This window comes from Pinus tabuliformis, chromosome Q (assembly GCF_031772625.1).
Source record: "Pinus tabuliformis cultivar Carrire ecotype Pingquan chromosome Q, CPIR1, whole genome shotgun sequence".
Lineage (NCBI taxonomy): Eukaryota > Viridiplantae > Streptophyta > Pinopsida > Pinales > Pinaceae > Pinus > Pinus tabuliformis.
In genome coordinates, this window is record NC_142296.1 from 375,374,313 (window position 1) to 375,394,448 (window position 20,136).

General features: G+C 39.3%; 1 protein-coding gene across 1 annotated transcript in view; it reads right to left on the bottom strand.

The window, feature by feature from the left end:
- Positions 1 to 19,756, bottom strand: part of LOC149219731 (P-loop containing nucleoside triphosphate hydrolases superfamily protein) — a 107,510-nt gene extending 87,754 nt beyond the window's left edge. The window contains exons 1-3 of the mRNA XM_089384473.1: positions 19,310 to 19,756; positions 18,948 to 19,072; positions 11,430 to 11,580 (exon numbers count right to left, since the gene is read on the bottom strand). Of these exons, the coding sequence (XP_089240599.1) occupies positions 11,430 to 11,580; positions 18,948 to 19,072; positions 19,310 to 19,582 (549 nt within the window). The 5' untranslated portion in view covers positions 19,583 to 19,756. The remainder of the gene's footprint in view (positions 1 to 11,429; positions 11,581 to 18,947; positions 19,073 to 19,309) is intronic.
- Positions 19,757 to 20,136: the final 380 nt, after the last annotated feature.

Genomic DNA, 20,136 nt, shown 5'->3' on the forward strand with positions numbered 1-20,136 from the left:
CAAAGAAAATTTTGATCGACTCTATTCAAAAGCATTTGGTTACCTATATTTCTGATTTGGGAACTTCTAAGGAGATATATGATAAGCTGGTTGGGATGTTCAAAGTGAACAATGCAAATCAAATCCTCTTTCTCAAAAACAAGTTGAAGGATATCAAGATGGATAAAGGGGAGTCTATTCAATCCTACTTCATGAGAATAACGCAAATCAAGAATGACTTGCTATCTATTGGAGAAGTTATTTCTGACAGGGAGCTCTCGCTCATTGCTCTTGGAGGTCTTCCAAGACCATGGGATGTATTTGTCACCACCATTCTCAACAATGACAAGATACCTGGTTTCGATGAGTTATTGGCTAGAAGCACTCAAGAGGAGACTAGGATGATGGAGAGAGACAAGCCCTCAAATGGAAATGAACCTACTACTTTCTTTGCTCATGCAAAGAGGAAGAATAATGTTAGTCCAAGAAGACAGGGTTAAGGATTCAATAAGGGATGCAAAGAAGGAAGAAAAGGAAGGTGCTACAATTGCAACAAGCTCGGCCACTATGCTAGAGAATGCCCTCACAAGAGAAATTCTCCAAGGGATGATGACAATAACAACAACAACAATTTCAAAGGCAATGGCAATCAAAGGAACAATAGGTTCAACAACAAAGGAAAGAGGAGTGCTCCCGCTACTTGAAATGGAAATGGTCGACCTCCCAAAAGGACGAGAAATACCAGGTATGATGAAAGTAATGTTGTAGAAAAATAAGATGAATATATCTTATTTCCACTCTATCTACTGCCTCTCCTATGGATGCTTTGGATCATTGGTCGACTGAGAGTGGAGCCTCAAGGAACTTCACTGGGTACAAGGGAGCCCTCTCAAATTTGGTTGAAAAGAAGACTAATTTGATGCCCATACTAAGAGATAATGCCACCTACCCCGTGAAAGGGATAGGTACTATCACTTTTCACTTGAATCAAGGTCAAACCATTCATCTACAAGAAGTGTTGTATGTGCCTGATTTGAAGAAGAACCTGGTGTCTATTTTTGCGATGGAAGATAAAGGCTTCAAGGTAGCATTCATTGATAGAAAGGTACGTATTTGGCAAAGAAACCCTAAAGATGTATTTACTCTTGGATTTAGGGTTGACGGTCTTTATCAAGTTGGAGAAAGCCCTTTGGGAGCTTTGGCCAGTGATACTTCCCTTCAATTCGAATTATGGCACTAGAGGTTTGCCCACTTGCATTACAAAGCCTTACCTGGGGTAAGGAAGATGGTCACAAGTATGCCCGAGTTTAATATGAACCATGAAAGTGTTTGTCAGGGTTGTGCGCCTGGGAAATTTTCAATGGGACCATTCCCTTCTAGTAAAAGCAAGACCATCGATATTCTCCTATTGGTCCACTCTGACCTATCTAGTATTGTTGCCTGTAACATCATTAGGAGGATATTTATATTATGCAATCTTTGTAGACTACTTCTCACGCAAAACATGGATCTATTTCTTAAAGAACAAGGATGAACTGTTCAAATGGTTCCATTCTTTCAAAGCCTTAGTGGAAAATCAAACAGGGAAGAAGATCAAGATATTGAGGACCAACAATGGAACCGAATATGAATCAAATGAATTCAATGACTTTTGCAAAGAGGCTGGCAATAAGAGGGAGACAATTGTTCTATACACTCCTGAACAAAATGGCATTGTTGAAAAGAATAATCAAATAATCATGGAAGCCACCCGTGCCATGCTCCATGATCAAGGTCTACCAAATTTCTTATGGGGGGAAGCTGCCAACACTATTGCATATGTTCAAAATAAGAGCCCGCATCAAGCATTGGATTTCAAGACATCCGAAGAGGTCTTCATTGGTAATAAACCTGATGTTTCTCACTTTAGAATATTTGGTTGTCCTGTGTATTTTCATGTGCCTAAAGAGAAAAGGAACAAGTTGGAAGCCTCTTGGAAGAAGGGTATATTCATTGGCTACAATGAAAATTCCAAGACATATAGAATCTATGTGCTTGGTCAAAGAAATGTGGATGTAAGTCGTGATGTCATCTTTAATGAAGATACTACCCTTGGGAAAGCCAAAGATCTTCCCATTCCACGGAAGGGCAATGATGATGCTGTGGAAAAACAAGATGAACCTCCGACAGATGAGCCTATGCCCGATGTTGATGGTCTAATGGATCCTATTGATCCACCCACTGGTGATCCCTCTAACTCAAGGAAACGACCTCTATGGCTCAAAGATACTCCTGAAGATGTTGAAAGACATTATGCTCCAAGAGGGACATTTCATGAAAGTAAGAAGCCAAACAAGTATCAAGGATACCTAGCTGCTATGAGTACTATCGTTCAAGTTGAACCATGCACGTTCGAAGAAGCCATAAAGCACCAAGTATGGAAGGATGCAATGAATGAGGAATACGAATCAATCAAGAATGATGTATAGGACGTGTTGCTTAGACCCAAGGACAAGTCCGTGGTCACCTCTAAATGGCTTTACAAAATCAAACATGGAACTGATGGGAGTGCTAAAAAATATAAGGCCAAGTTCGTTCCTCGAGCCTTTTCTCAAAAGGAAGGAGCAGACTATGGCGAGATATTTGCACCAGTTGCCGGATATACCATTATCTGATCTATCATTGCTCTAGTTGCCAGCCAAGGATGGAGCCTACATCAAATGGACGTCAAGATAGTTTTCTTGCATGGCTCGCTTAAGGATGAAATCTACTTGGAACAACCTTCGGGGTCTGAAGTACAAGAACGAAGGACACATGTATGCAAGTTGAAGAAAGCCCTCTATGGGTTGAAGCAAGCCCCTAGGGCTTAGTATGAGAGGATTGACAGTTATCTTATGAAGTTGGGATTTACGAGGAGCTATGTTGATCCAAACCTATACTTCAAGGTTGAAAAGAACATGCCTCTCATTTTGGTCCTTTATGTTGATGATCTCTTTCTAACTGGTGTGGACCCTCTCATTTATCAATGCAAGAGGGAGTTGACTTCCGAGTTCGAGATGAAGGACCTAGGACTGATGCACTACTTCCTAGGCCTGGAGGTCTAGCAAAAGCCAAGCGAGATTTTCCTTTCTCAAGGAAAATACATTGTGAAGTTGCTCGAGAAATGTGGGATGATGGATTGCAAGATTGTTTCTACTCCGATGGAACTCAACTTCAAAAAGCTATGTGGAAGTGTTGTTGGGCCCGAATTGGCAAACCCTTCCAAGTATCAACAACTTGTGAGGGCCTTGATGATTTTGGTAAACTCTTGTACAGACATGTGCTTCGTTGTGAATACGTTGAGTCAATTTATGGTTGAGCTTCATCACATACATTGGATTGCTACTAAGAATCTCTTAAGATATCTCTGTGGCAAATCAACTATGGGCTGAGATACACTACGAGAATTTAAGGCTACATGGATACATTGATGTTGACTGGGCTGGCAGTGTGGTGGATCGAAAGAGCACGTCAGAATGTTGCTTCTCATTGGGGTCTACTTCGATTTTTTGAATGAGCAGGAAGCAAAAATCGGTTGCTCTAAGCACCGCTAAGGTCAAATACATTACAGCTAGTATGGCCTGTTGTGAAGCTGTTTAGTTGACAAGCTCTTTAGTGAGCTATTTGAGCACGTGTTGGATACCACCGTCATCTATTGCGACAACCAAAGTGGGATTTGCCTTTCAGAGAATCCCGTGTTCCACGACCACTCCAAGCACATTGATATCAGGTAGCACTTTATCTGGGATATGATACAATGGGGAGCAATAAGGCTCCAACACATCAAGATCAATGAGCAGGTTGTTGACATCCTCACAAGGCCCTTGGGGAAGGTCAAATTCTTAGCCTTCCAAGAGAGACTTAGAGTCGTGGAAGGACCCTCTCATGAGGATCCCGCTTGAGTTGGACACTAAGCTCTGGAGCTCCTGGGGGCTTGGGGTAGTTCTTGGAACTATGAGCGACCATACGGTGAGAAGTTCACTTTCTCCTATAGGTGCGCTATGTACAGGGTGAGCGGTTCACCTTCCCCTGTGATACGCCATGATGGTTGACGTGTGTAGGGTGAGTGGTTCACCTTCCCCTATGATTGATAACACGTGTGTAGGGTGAGTGGTTCACCTTCCCCTACAATTGATGATATATGCATAGGGTGAGTGGTTCACCTTCTCTTATGGCATATGAGCAAGATGAGTGGTTCAACTTCTCCTGCAGATGCCCCAGCATACATCCTACCCATGTAGTTTGGAACTCATGGGAAGTACCTCTCATTTGGCTAATGAGTTGGGAAGTAACATAGCACTACAAACGGACGCATCATGTACTATCATACTCCCTATGTCTAGGATGCATGGTGTTCAACAACTTGATCTGGGATTAAGTCTGATTGGGGTTCTACCCTTGGACTGACTTTTGTCAGTGGAGAGTTGTAAGGTCTTATCACTCACTCTCGATTGATTCTTCTTCATTATCTATATTAGTGTTCAGCAGAGTAAAGACGAGATACAGAGATGGTACATGTTGACAAGATGGCATGATGATCGATGATGATGAATGGATTGGCAAGGTGGAATTCTCCCTAGTTGAGAGGAAGTGTTAAAATTGGCAACTAGGGCCAAATTCCACTTTGGACGGCTTGTTTGATGGAGATGATGATTGCATTGAATTCCTCTTTTCGAGAGGACCAAAATTGACCTAAAGATCATCAAATTTGGACAAGCAAAAATGTGTTTTTGAATGTATGCCCACACATGTGCAAATTGTCAAGGTCGGCCACATCATCATGTAGGCTAATGAAGCCCAAGACACATGTCACTTCACCCTCAACGACTTGTATAAATATAAGTGACCTCCAACCTCATTTGGCACCTCACTCACTCACACATTCTTCTCTCTCCTCATCTAATTGGTTCGTACAGCTATTGGGCAGCTCTTCATCTCACACGTGTGGTTGGAAAGGAGAACGAATTTCTAACCAAATTACAAGGCTGAAATTTCAGAGTTGAAACAGGGTTTGACCAGTGTTGACCAGGCACTTTGACTCATCCTTTGACTATGATTTTTATGGGAAATTTTCGTTTTTGGGAAGCCGTACTGTTTGGCACAGAAACCGAGAATTTTTAGTCACTTTGACCTGCATTGACCGCAGGCATGTTTGACCGTAGAGTTGACTTCAGGTTGACCTAGTTTGACTACTATTTGGATGATTGTTTTGAGCTGAATTTGACTAGCAACAGAGACCGAGTTTCTCTCTCCTTTGACCGAGCTGTTTTGGAGAAGTTTGACTAGACTTTGACTGTTGTTGACTTTCTGGATAGGATTGATTTGACGGTTGTTGACGAACGACAGAATTGCAAGACTATTTTGGACAGTGATTTGGCAAGTCAATTTTGACTTTGACTTAAGCCTATATATATATATATATATATATATATAAGTAACCGAATTCGTTAGAAACCCTCCACGTGTCTGAATCCTGCGAATCGGACACGATTCGGGATTCGAATCCCAAAAGGTGACACGACGTGTCCCAACAGGATTCGTACGAATCCTGTTAGGACACATCGTGTCCTGATTCTAGGATTCAAATCCCCTAAAATGAAACCCGCACGGCTTAAAAAAGGCGTTGTTCCTTACGTTTTTCACCATATTTCTCTCACTTTTGCATACTTTGAGCTGTGGGCAAGGAGCTAAGAGTTTGGAGCAAATAGCTAAAGATGTGGAGCGTTCAGCAAGGAGATTCAAGCACCAGGTAAGTGCATTTCATCGCTAATTTTTTTGCATTTCTATTATAGCAATTTGTATATGATTTTTTTTACAAATTTGTGCATGTTTTGTTTTTTTTTTTTTACAGTATTCATGGCTCAAACAAAGGCAGCAATTAGGGGACAAAGGAAGGGGAAGAATGTCTCCATTGGAGATGCCCCTCCTCCCCCAATATCATCATAGTCTGCTGCAAGTAATGTTGAGGGAAGAGGGGGACCTAAAGACAACAGTGAGAAATATCCCTTGTGGAAATATGTCACAAGAGAGGATGGGACAAGCACCAAGGGGAAGGGAGGAGGCAATGTGCAATGGAAATGCAACTTTTGTCACATTTCTTTCAAAAGCACATATTTCCGCGTGAAAGGCCATTTGTTGGCTTTACCAAGTTGTGGAATTGGAGCTTGTAAAGCTGTTCCTTTACAAAATAGGAAAGAAATGGAAAAGGAGTCCATTGTTGGTATGGAAAATGTGGCTGCAAAATCAAGAAAAACCAAGAATGAAGACCCCCTTCCATTTTTGAGGAAAGGCACCACCAAATTTCCATTTGAGAGTTCCTTTAGGGGACAAGCAGCAAAAATAAGAGCAATTACACTTGGTCCAATGGACAAGATTTTTCAAAAAGAGAAACGGGAAGAGCTTGATCTCACCATTGAATTCTTTTTCTATCAAAACTTCATATCAGTTAATGTTGCACACTCACCTCTATTTATTGAGATGTGTCGAGCTCTAACTCACAGGTCTCCATCATGGTATGTGCCTCCTGGTTCAGAGAAGCTTAGAACCACATTGTTGATGAAGGCAAAAAAAGCGGTGCAAAAAATGCTTGAGCCTATTGTAGCATCATGGCCAACATCTAGGGTTAGCATTGTTTTTTATGGATGGACAGATCCAACAAGACACCCAATCATCAACTTCATCGTGTCTTCCTTGAATGGTCCAGTTTTCTTGAAAGCAGTGGATACACTTGGAGAATACAAGGATGCACAATTTATTGGTGAGTTATTTATTAAAGTTATTGAAGATGTAGGTGTTGATTCTTGTGTGCAAATCATTATAGATAATGCACCTGTTTGCAAGGCTACTAGCATGATTGTGGAAGCTAAATATCCACAAGTGTTTTGGACACCTTGCATTGTCCATTCATTAAACTTAGCACTAAAATCCATTGCTTCTGATGTGCTTTGGATTGGTAACTTTATTGAGGATGCACAACATATCCGTAACTTTGTGCAAAATCATACAAATGCCCTCACTATCTACAAGGAGTACACCAATCTATCATTGTTGGAGATTGTTGATACACGGTTTGCTTCTTCATTCATGATGTTGAAGAGGTTGAGAGAGGTCAAGACCGCTCTTGGGTCCATGGTTATTTCTAAGTTATGGTCTTTTTGGAGAAAGACAGATCAAGTAGCCTCTAAAGGAGTGAAGGACACAGTGCTAGATGATGCTTGGTGGGAGAGGGTAGATGTAATTATTCAGATCATGGACCTTATCATTTCTTTGCTTCAATTTGCAGATACAGACAAACCCATCCTAGGAGAGGTTTATGAGGGATGGGATTCCATGATTGAGTCTGTGAGGAGCATTATTCTACAGAGTGAGTGCCCCAAGTATGAGACATCACCAGAGGCCTTTTGTGGTACTATACAGGATATTCTTGTCAGCAGATGGGACAAGAATTGTACACCTTTACATTATTTGGCTCACTCATTGAACCCAAAATACTACAGCCATGAGGGATTGAATGGTGGACCTTCCTGCAGATTCCCTCATCACATGGATGGTGAAATCTCACTGGGGGGGAAAGATGCATTCAGGCAGGTTTTTCAGGATAGAGCATTGCTTGATGAGGTGGAGGATGCCTTTGCAGAGTTTTCCACTAGCACTGGTCGATTTGCAGGATATGATGTGATTAGAAACAGGGGGCTAAGAAGCCCTATTCTTGGTGGGCAAATCATAGGGCAACGAGCCCTCCTCTTCAGCAATTAGCCATGAGGCTCCTCTCTCAGGTGACTTCATCCTCTTGTTGCGAGAGGAATTGGAGCACATATGGGAATTTGTATAGTGTGAATAAGAGCAGGCTTGAGCAGTCCAGGGCAGAGACAATGGTGTATGTGCACACCAACCTTCATCTTATTTAGAGGCAAAGGGAAGAGTGGTTGAGGGGAAAGACAAAGATGTGGGATGTCTTTCCTGATGATATAGGTTTGGACAACAGTGTTGAGTTGGCATTGGCCAACATGGATCTCAATGATCCAGTGCTAGAGCCTGTTAGATTTGATGACGGTGATATTTTAGAGGGGTCATCCTCCACACCAGCAAATGCAGAGGCGACTATGGATACAGGGGAGGAGGAGGATGCAGAGGAGAGCAGTGGTGACCATGATGATGAGGACATTGATGCTGATTCTGATGATGACTCTGAGGATTGATGACTCATGAGTCATGGGCTACCTATTGCCTTGAGGCTTGTATACCTATAGTTGTTTTATATTTTCTATTTCTATTTTCCATTGGCATTGCACCAGCACTACCTATGTAACACATTTTGATTTGATGACTTAATGAGAAAACTACAGCTGTCAGTGTCTTTATCTTACTATCTTGTAGTTGTAAGTTGTCTTTCATTTATGAATCATGATTTATGTGACCACTGACATGTATTTGAATTTTGTATGTACTATGCATGCTATAGATGAAGATCTATGTTTGAAATCAATGAATTTGTATCATTAATTAGAATTTGTGTAAGAAATATCTAATTTTTAATATATATATATATATATTTAATAAAATAATATATAATGAATCCTACGTGTCCTGTTCCGGGGGGTCAACGTGTCCGAATCCGACACTTTAATCCCCGTATCCTACGAATCCCCGTGTCAGGTGACTTAGATATATATATATAAAAGCCCAAGGGGTTTGCTAAGTCGAGGGTCACCCATGTTTGAGCATTTGGCTAGTTCTATGCCAGCATGTGCCTAGTTCAAATCCCATTGATTGAGGTGCACTATATTGGCAAGTTTACTAGGGATACCATCTATGAATGCGAGAAAACATCCCTTGGGTTTCCTCGCAAGGGTTTCCACTATATAAACCCTTCCATGAATTAACTTCTACAACATATTTTATGCATGTATTTTGTTGTGGAATGAAGCAGTTTTGGTTCTAAACCAAAATCAATTTCTCCTTAGCATGTGTTTATTTGATTCTCCATGGATGGTGCAACATCTTATGCTGTGTTTCCTAAGTTTTCACATGTCTATTATGAGATCGCATGGAGACATTGTATCACTATGGGTTATGATTCTAGCGCCATCATTGATTGTTGGATTCAATCCATTCTTGCGTCATGATTCAAATGATTTTCCATGATCTATATTGTAGCAATGACTTTCAAATTCACAAAACTATTGTTTTGTTTATTAAATTAATTTTCACAAGCCTCAAGTTTCATCCAAACAAATTACTTTGTGCAATAATTTTATGTCCACTAGCTTTTCCTATTTAGCACGTAGTTAAATGGAGTTACTTTTGTTGAAGGGGGTGATAGGTGCAATAAATTTCGTTGTATGCAATTTGAAAATCTGCCCATTTAAATTTAGAACTTGAACATATGAGATTGTTTTGTAAAGGGGCCATCATCTTTTAAGTTTATTTCAAAATTGTTTTTTAGAATTGGCCCCCAAGTGAATTAAACCAATTCATATGAAAGTTTGTTTTATTGTAAAGGGGGTATGCATTTGTTTTACAAGGGAACTTGAATCTAAATACAACTTATTGTTGCTAACAGGAGCAAAGCACTTCCTCAAGCTCAAAGATGGCCTCACCGTTCAACCCCCTTACATAAGTTGGATCCACATGCACGAGATCACCCTGGGTCAATTTTGACTGGGCTTGCATGGACTTCAAGTCGAGGCTGACCATCAAATTCTGCAGGAGGATAAGTTTGTCAGCTCAATCATTTACCAAAGATTAAGATCTCTATAGGGAGTCCAAAAACTCTCTTTTCCACCTTCTTTCAATACCTAGACCAAAGGTGTTTGGCATTACTTATGAGAGAGGCACTATGCCTCCATTTTTTTAAGTTCAAACACCTCCCTGACTGAACATCACTCATATGAACTCGTCATATTTTCATGTTTAGCAGATTAGGATACCATGGAGGCAACAAGAAGCACCTCCATCCATTAGAACCTAGATCTAGGCAACCCAATGATGTTCAATACCCACCTCCAACAAGACCCTCGTGAAGTTGCTCGTCCAAATCCCGAGTTAGGGCTCATCCTTCCAATAAGCAGACCTCCACTCCTAGACAACAACAACAAGATGCTCCAATGAGATGGTGATTCATAAAATACATAGCATACCATGTCTTCCTCTAGTTAATTTGGATAGTGCTCTATCATGACCTTCTTTACTTTAGTCTCCAAAAGTAAGAGAGACACACACTTGATGGTGGATGGCCAGCAGGAGTCCTTAATTTCCACAAGCAAATCCAATGGCCACTGAGGCACATACCCTTCTGTGGCATAACTCGAAGTACTCCACAATTCCCACCGGGCATAGAGAAGTCAGTAACAAGGTGTTTTGTTGAGGCACTTTGTGGTGTAAAAGTCACTGGTTCAAAACCCTATGGACACAAATCTGGCCATGAGTATGGGTTGGTGTGGCCCAAGTCAAGTGAAATCTGCAGGTGATTTTGACAGTAAATGTCCCTGGGTCATAGTTTCTCAGACCACAGGTTAGTTCCATCAGTTTGCAGACAAAGTAACAAACAAACAAACAAAAAATAAGTATTCCACAATATGTACAAGAATTTAAATCTATCAATTGGATCTCACCCATGTGGTTGAGCACGAAAGTGTTATCCTCCCGACCTAGGTAAAATTCCTGCAAGTAACATGTTGAGCTCTTAATGTGCATATTGTTGAGAAAAAGCCTCAAGCTTCTGCATAATCTGGGCCACCCTGTGTACCATACTCACAATGAGGGGGAGTGCCCCATGGATTTCTTAAGAAGTCTATTATAAAAGTGATATGCTGAAGTAGATCGCCACAAGCATGAAAACTAAAAATTTAAAAGCCAGGTCAAGTATCTATGATAGCTTGCCAGTTGTCACTTGTAGGATAATGTGGCTTTCGATTTGTTGAGTTTGTTTATAATGTAGAATTCCAAATTTTGAATTTTCTGATTTTTTATAACCACAGAATGAAGAATTCTAAATTGAAATGCTGAATTATTTACAGTACATTTTAAAATTTATGTAGAATGTAACATGTCACATGATGATTTTTGGCATCTAAATGTTTACAATGTAGAATTCAGAATTTTTTGACCTTTTGGCAAAACAGAGGAATCTTCTTCACACATGGTAGGAACCAAAAAAAAATGAAAATGGTAAGTGGAAATGGAATACATTCGCAGATCTAGAGATCCCATGATTTACAGTGGGAAAATAGATGATTATTGGTCATTATTGCACCTATCAATCATTGATAAGAGACATCAGTTCAGATTAAAAAAGTAACTATTTCAATATTTCATCTCATTCTTGTTTTCTTCGAGCATGTGGATACCAGTATTAAATGTTAAAAACACAGAAGTCCCAAATCAATCCCCCATATAATGTGCGGCCAACCCTGTGAGCACACTGTAAATACCTGGCTGATGAGACCTCCAAATTTGTTTTTCAGTGCCATCATCTTGGTCAACCCTTTTTCTAAAGTAGAAGGAAACTGTAGCAGGCGCAATGTATGGCCAGTTGGAGCGGTGTCAAAAACTATGACTGAATAATCCATAGTCTGTACCAATCTGCACTCAAAAATAAGAAAAGTCAAGAAGAAATTCTTACCATTACATACTAAAGTTAACACCTGTCATTTTGTCAAAACAAATTGATATTCAGCACAGCTCAAGATTTCTCATTAATGACAACACACTAAGACAAACATGAAATAGGCACAAACCTTAAAAACCACTAGTAAATCATCATCCAATTCAAATAAATGTCTAAGCAATGGATCTTCTTTCCTCTCTCAAGTAGGATGGTTCAACATTTCTCCGTCTTCAGAAAGTGAAAGTTCTTAACCTAGCCACTAATTGGATTAAGTTAAAATTTAGAAACCTTGGATATAAAACCCATAATCTTAATCTGGATTGAGTCATTAGAAAACCTAGTTCCACAAACTACTTATGGCTGCTTTCCAAGAACTTTTGTCTGGGATTATTTTAAGAAAAAAAAATACAAGCTTATTCATATTACACATAAAAAGGAAGAAAATCAACAATAAATGAAAATCCTTACCTTTACCCATTACATAATAGAGCTAATACCTAACATTGGTCAAAGCAACTTAAATTTAATATTTAGTGCGGCTCAGATTTGAACTCTTCTTATCCATAATTAAAGATAATACAAAGTCAATTGGGTTTAGCTTGGGCAGTTGAGAGGAATAGTGTTATCTTCCCCACCCAAGATCAACATCCCCAAGTGACATGTTGAGCTTTTGATGAGTATATTGTGGTATCAGCGTTGAGCCCTAAAGAATCTGGTTCACCCTAGGTACCATCCTCGAAATGAGAGTTAGTACACATAGTTTACCCAGGATATGTACTTCAAAGTGGGGTCGTTTGAGTTGGGAGGGTTGGTAGTGGCGGAAACTAAAAAATAAAACAGAGATGGAATATGCCCTAAACCGGTAACAACTCATCATCCAATTCACCATGAAATAGGCCCTAAACCAATAGCAAATCATCATGCAACTCCGCTAAGTGTCGAATCAAAGGCTTTTCTTTTCTGCCTCGGATAAAATGATCCAACCTTTGTCCGTACTCAGAAAATACTTATCCTGGGAATTGCCTGGATTAAGTTAAAAAACTTGCATACAAAACCTATATATCTTCATCTGGATTGATTTGTTAAAAAATATAGTTTCACGACAGGGACATACTAGTATTCTTGAGTAAGATAGTGACATATTAGGAACACTCGAATCAGTTATCACTGCGAGGTTGAACTTGCAATGCACCACTAGACCAAATATATAGAACCTTACTTATAGTTGATTTTAATGGAATTTTATCTAGGATTATTTTGAGAAGCAGATTGCAGGATTACTGATGTCGTGCCAAAAGTGGCTCTTAATCTGTACAGTCGCATTATTTTGATGCCACAGGTTTGATCCAGTTATTTTGGAAGAATTTCCAAACTAGAAGCCTGTAGTTCAAACAATGTTTTTAAATCCGGAACCGGTGACCGGACCGGTCCACCTAATGAACCGGTTTACCGACCGGAACCGGTCTAATCGGGACTAGTTTGGTTTAAACGAACCGGTTTTAAACAAATACATTAAATAATTAATTTTTAATGAAACAAAACTATTTTTAAGATGTAAAACCATGATTCCAAGCCAATAGAGACAAAATATGCGGAGTTTGCTCATTTATATACCATGTAAAGATGAATATATCAAAATGGCACCGAGTGCAATACATATCATCGACAAAATAGCAAAATACATAAGAAATGAGGTTCTAAATGTCCTATAAAGTCCAAAAACAATGCTGCAAGCTATGAGGCCATTAGCCTAGGCCCCACAGTCCTACTACAAGTCTATAGTGTACACATGATCAATCATCAAGTTCATCACCACTACTGGACACAGGATCATCATCAAGAACTACATAGACATCATCTGGTTCAGAGTCTGAGGATGCCTCAGCCTGATTTGCAACCTCAGTATCAATGCCACCAATGACAATAGAAGTGGACCTAATGGAAGCACGAGTTTGTCGACTTGCACGACTAGTGTCTTCCATTGGTTCTTTGCCTTTCCTTGATGCCACTACTGATCCTGGTTCTGATGCCACCACATAATCTACTTCATCCCCCGCTAAAGCCATGTCGATATCAAAATCAGCCTCAAACACAAGATCTTCAGTCTCCTCCACCCATTCTGATGTTGGATCAATATCGTCCAACACAATGGGATCTAGATCAAATGTTTTGCTCATCATTTGGTTCCTCCTTAGTCGAAGGTTGTATTGCACGAAAACAAGATCATTTATCCGTTTTTGTTCCAAACGATTTCTCTTCTTCGTGTGTATGCGCTCAAAAACAAACCAATTGCGCTCACAACCTGAAGCACTGCAAATTTGACTGAGGACTCTAATTGCAAACCTTTGCAATTGAGGACACTGGCCACCAAATGACTCCCACCAATGTGCTGCAAAGAAAAAGACATTAATTAGTAACTTAGTTTATAATTTGAATTGTAAAGAACGTAAACAATTTTAACTTGAAAAGAAAAACAAATTGGAAATTGGAATTGCTTACCTGGTTGGTCCACATCTCTTGCCATCTTTGCCAAGTTTTTGCCAAAAGTACCACCTGCCATATTGAAAACAGTAAGTTGTCTATGTATTTCCAACTGGTCTGCATGGCTAGGGACCATGCGCTCCAAGCAATCAATCAATCCAGCTCTGACCTCCCCATCATGCAAATCTCCTAGCCGATTTTTATAGTGATACTTTGGGTTCAAAAAATACCCAGCTGCATGTATAGGATGATGGAGTTGATTGTTCCATCTGTTATCAATGATCTCCCATATACGGCCATATTTAGCTAACCTGTCCTTGTAAGCTGCCCGTATCTGCTCCTTTGCCTGATCCATAGCCTCATAAATGTAGCCCATGGCCAATCTTTCCCCATCCACCAACCTTAGCACCTTAACAAGGGGCTCGGTAATTTTCACAAGCTCTAGAGACCTTTTCCAAAAATAAGAGTCTAACACTTTCTTGTTGGTGTCTTTTCCATCTGGTCTACGAGACCACCAAGATTCACACCATTCTTCATATGAAAACATTTTCTACAAGTTTTTATGTTGACCATTGAGACATTGCAACGTGAGGAAGTGAGTTGCAAATCTCGTAATTGCAGGCCTAACAAGCTCTTTGCCCCCAGTGTGTTTCCTCATTAGGCTCAATACCCATGAGTGGTTGTAAATGTAATTTGTAATGCACTTGGCATGCTCTACAGTGTTTTTTACCCACTCCACTTTGCCTATATCCTCAAGCATGAGGTCTATGCAATGTGCAGCACATGGAGTCCAAAATATGGTCTTATATTTGGTCTCAAGCATCTTTCCAGCACGAACATAGTTTGAGGCATTATCAGTGATGACCTGCACAACATACTGCTCCCCAACTTTCTGAATAATGTTATCCAAAAGCTCAAATAGAAGGGTTGCATCCTTTACCTTATCAGATGCATCAACTAATTTCAAAAACATGGTTCCTTGAGGGCAAGAAACAAGGAAATTAATGATAATGCGGTTCTTTCCATCGGTCCATCCATCTGACATGATGGAACAACCTGTTTTGAGCCATGAATCTTTAAACTCAGCCAAATACTCATCAATGGAAGATATCTCTTTTTGCAAAAGAGCACCCCTCAAGTCATGCATACTAGGGCCTTTGAAGCCCTTTCCTGCAGCTATAACAGAGTCCCACATAGATTGGTAATAAGGTGAGCGAGCAACATTAAATGGGATATCTGAATCATACCACCATCTAGCAATGTATTGATGTGAAGTTTCTTTGCATTGTCTTTTCCAATGTTGATCCAAAGTGGGTTGAGAACTTCGCTGGGAGGAAGTGGGATTAGAAGAGGCAATCTTGGCAGAAGATGAGAAATAACTTTGGATGTTTGTTCTCTTTGTTCCTTTTGATGGTTGGCCAAAAGAAGGATGAACATAGTGAAAGGGGTCATTGGTGGAAGGGATAGAAGAGGAGTCTTGAATCTCATAATCATCATACCTACTCTCTTTCATGGCTTCTAATAATTCCCTCTTCTTTGCAATGTCATCTTGGATGGCCTTCTCCCTAGCCTTATCCTCATAAAAATTTTCAAGCTTGGAAATGTATTCTGCCCTAATAGGACCTAACAGTGCATTTGGTGCATCACATGGCTTTACTTGGCCACTTATCCCAGCCAAGTGTTGTTTCAACCTAAGAATACCCCCACCTCCAATAGATTTATGGCATAATTGCATATCATTTTTCCATCAATTACATCACAATGAGCCCATGCATTGTCCTTTCCTTTTGGAGCCATGTTTGCTTGAAATAATAACAATTTGCAAAGAAATCTGCCATTTAAAAAAAAATGCAACTAAGCAACATGGAAAACCAAAGATAAATGTAGGAAAACAAATGCAAGCTACAAAATTTGACAGCATAGAGCTAGAGAGTTCATAGCATAGATGATAGATCATAGAAGTGAGAAGTTTATGAATTTGTAACACAAAAAAATTTAATTCATGGACAGCAGTCAAATGAGGAATTTTCAAGTGCAAATCCTTACCTGGAAATGCAAACTAGCTTCCTTAGCCTCCTCTTGAAGATGGCACTCCACTGACGGCTACACACTATCTCCAAAATAGCTCCAACTCCAACTCCAAGATGACTATTTTAGCAAAAACTCAACACTCTCCAAGCTCACAAACAAACTCACAAACACTCCAAATCAGTTGTGTGAGACAAATGAGAGTGAGAGGAGCCTTTTAAAGGCTTGGAGAGGGTGTTTTTGGAGGGCAAACACCCTTAGTTTCCCCCCAAAACCCCTAAAACACAGTCAGCAATACGTTTTTTGGAGTTTACAGTGGTCGTGCCTCTAACCGGCCAGTTTGATACAAAACCGGCCGATTCCATCCTAAACCGGTCGGTTAGCACCGGTTTAGGGCGAAAATTGGCGAAATGGGCTAATGAACCGGGTTTTTTGGCCGGTTTTGACTAGTGGGCTTGCTAACCGGCCGGTTAGACCGGTAACCGATTAGCAAGACCGGTTTTTAAAACTATGAGTTCAAATCACATTGAAGTGTTGTGTCTATGCACATAGGTTTTGGAGTTAGGCCTCAGTTATATTTGGGATTGGGGCATAGTTGCACCGATGCGCTCCACCCCATAAAATACCAGTACCGAACCTGACCAGGAATTGTTTTTTGGTATAAAGCTGCACAACAAAGCAGATCCAACCTAATCCAAGGATAGATCTGTTTTTTGGCCCATAGATCTGTGCCAAGGAATGGAATATACCAATGTTGCACTAATTGTTATCGAGATATTATCGGCGCGGGAAAAAAATGGAAAAAAATCATAAAAATAGGGAAAAAAAAAATTGGTAAAAATCGGGAAAAAATCATAACATACAAAAATATTCATTTTTTTGCAATTTTTTTAATATCTAGAGCATCTACAACATAAAATAAATACATTGACACATAAATATGATAAAACAACTAATATATAAGATATTTAATATCATTTGTAGTGCCACATCACACATAACAGTGAATCATGTCCTGAATAGTAAGTCCTGACCCATGACTCCCAACTCAGCCTCAAAATATCAACAAAAAATATAATAATGTATCTCATATCATGAGTCATAATGTCATATACAATGAAATGAACCAAATAACTAAAGTCTAATACTACTGATTTCATTTGCCCCTCTAGATGTAAGATGTCGATGGAGTTGGCAGTAGACTCTACTGTGCTCTAGAAGCTGAAGAACTAGGAGCTACAGGAGGTAGACCACATCCTCTACTTGTGACAGGGGTAGCTTGGGTCACCTCCTCCTCCTCATACAATTTTTTTTTCCCATGATTTTTTCCCAAAAAATCACGATTTTTCATAAAAATCGACAAAAAAAAACCCGATTGTATCTTCTTTTTGAAAAAATCACGATAAAATGATTTTATCGCTATTTTTTGGCGATTAGTGCAACACTGGAATATACCACCTAGTAACCAAGAGTCGTTCAAATATTTATTTAGTTGATCCATAATAACCTATTTAACCAAATATGGGGATGATATATCATATCTGTTTAGATTCATAGGCATGGATCAAAGTTTTAATGTTTAATTGGATGTTTCATATTGATAATATTTAATTGAACATTGTATATTGACGATGTGTAAAGTATATGGAAATGCATTGAGTGAGAACGGTAATATGAATGAAAGTAAATGTAGGCTAATGTTAAAATTGTGTAGCCCCATGGGGGTAGGTGAGTTGGTAATCACATTGCGGTGAAGTTCGTTAGAAAGGCGGGCTCCATACTGAAGGTCACGAGTTCAAATCCCCCAGACATACACTAGAGCTGTATAGGGGGGCGGGCATAGCTCCCAGTGGTTATAGAGGTAGCGTCAAAATCGACCCCGTGTAATGCGAATCGCGAGGCTGGCCCTGTTGCCGATTCCACTGTAATCAAAAAAAAATTGTGCATAATTTTCTAATATTATTCATAATATTGTGAAAATTTTGTCAACTTAGTTTAATTTAGGTGGTTGAGAAGAGCAGTGTTATAACACTTTTTTACCTAGATTTAGTTCTCACACACAACATGTTGAGCTCTTAACAAGTATATTATCGTAACAGTTTTGAGTTTTGCTGTTAATTAACCTTATGCCCTAAAGAATTTAGGATTACCCAGGATATCATTGGACTAAGGGGAAATGCCTAAGATTTTCCTTGAGATATGTAACCTGAAAATAATAATAAATAAACACTGTTAATCTTTTGTAATATTTATACAAACATACCATATGTATGCAAATATATTCAAGCAGATAGGACCACAAAAACCAAAATACAGATTAGTCGTCTAGGCCGTTGTATCTATAACAAATGGGCACACAGGCGCCTAAACTAGTACCAGTACCCTGCAAGCTAGGTTTAGGGGTTATGAGATTGGCAGTTACCATAATCATCATTCGATTCTACTCGCCAACGCATGTGAGTCAGCATACTAAGCATACTCCACAATATTAAAAAATTGTACCTTAAATTCACTTTTAAATTTTAATACAGGAGACAATACTCAGGAGTACAATTGAATCGGTATACTCAGCATAAACGTCAAATACTTGTAAGTGTACGTATTTACCAATCAACAATTACACAATCCCAGTTTACCGTGTATTGAAAACAAAGTATTCGTCCCAGTGCCATATCTATGAGCATGGCAACCATATGGTTACCACAGTTCATTTTACAATATAGTCCAAACAGGTAATAGGAAAAGGTTCATGTTTGCCATATCTGAAGTGTCCATTAACTAACATTATAAATACAAAAAACATGCATAAATAAATAGAGGAACAAAACCTTACTTGAGCATCTCTGCGAAGCTCATTGCCTCATCTATGCCGGGAATTGCATTTGCCAGCTCAGACACAAAGCCGTTCATCCCTTCAGCATTTGGCAACTCATCTCCTTCAACATTAGGATCCACCTCCTGTCAATGGAACGAAAGGTGAATACTATGTGTCCGCCTCTTTTAAAAAATAAAAGATTAAAACCTAATTCAGAGTCCAGACCATTTTTTCAAATGGTAATTAAGCTATTAAAGTTCCACTATAATTTAGTCACCGGTTCAAATCCCGCAGCACGCTAAACTTGACTATGAACCATCCCAAATCAAATATCAATCAAATTACAGCGCGAGAGTGAAATAAAAGGCCCGATTACTTACCATGGCAAACAGGTTCTGGAATCCCCGCACCAGAGTGGGAGTTTTGGTGAACTTCTGTTGAAAGGAATCGCTCAAGTTGTGGGCAGGATCTGTTGAAATAATTAACACCGATGGACGCACTTTGGCCAAAAGAATGGCAAGCATTGAACTGCAGGTGGTCTTGCCGACACCTCCTTTGCCTCCGACAAATATCCATTTGAGCTCTTCCTGTTCAACTATGTTCCTGATGCTTGCCTCTGGCAATTCGCTGCTTCCTTCGAACTCAGCTGCCATTATTGTAATCGACAGGATGCCCAAAAGAAATTTGAATTCTTAACAGATCTATTTTTCCAAAGAATCGTGTTATAAATAGGAAATTGTAAAGACAAAAAAGCTAAAATCTAAGGCGGATTGGCCGCCATGGACAACCTTGATTCATTGGCGTCAAAATGTCCATGAGAATCGCAGAAATTTTGCTTTTATTCTGATTTTTTTATTTTTGGCTTGCTTTTATTCCAATTTTTATTTTTAATTTTGCTTTCATTCTAATTTTTTATTTTTGACTTTTCTTATGGCTGGGTTTGTTTAAACTAAATATATGTTACATTAAAATTTTGGGTAAAAATGATATAATATGCGAGGAAGAATATATGTGATTCATGGGATTTTAGGTAAATATATATTGGAAACTGTAAAAATAACAAATTTAAAAGGTAAGTTTATGGGTAGTTATTAACCATCAAGCAAGGTTGTAATTCTATTGAGTAATAGGGATGTCTATGGAATAGCATAAATTTGTTTTTATTTGTTATGTTAAAATTTTGGCTAAAAATGATAAAAATGATATA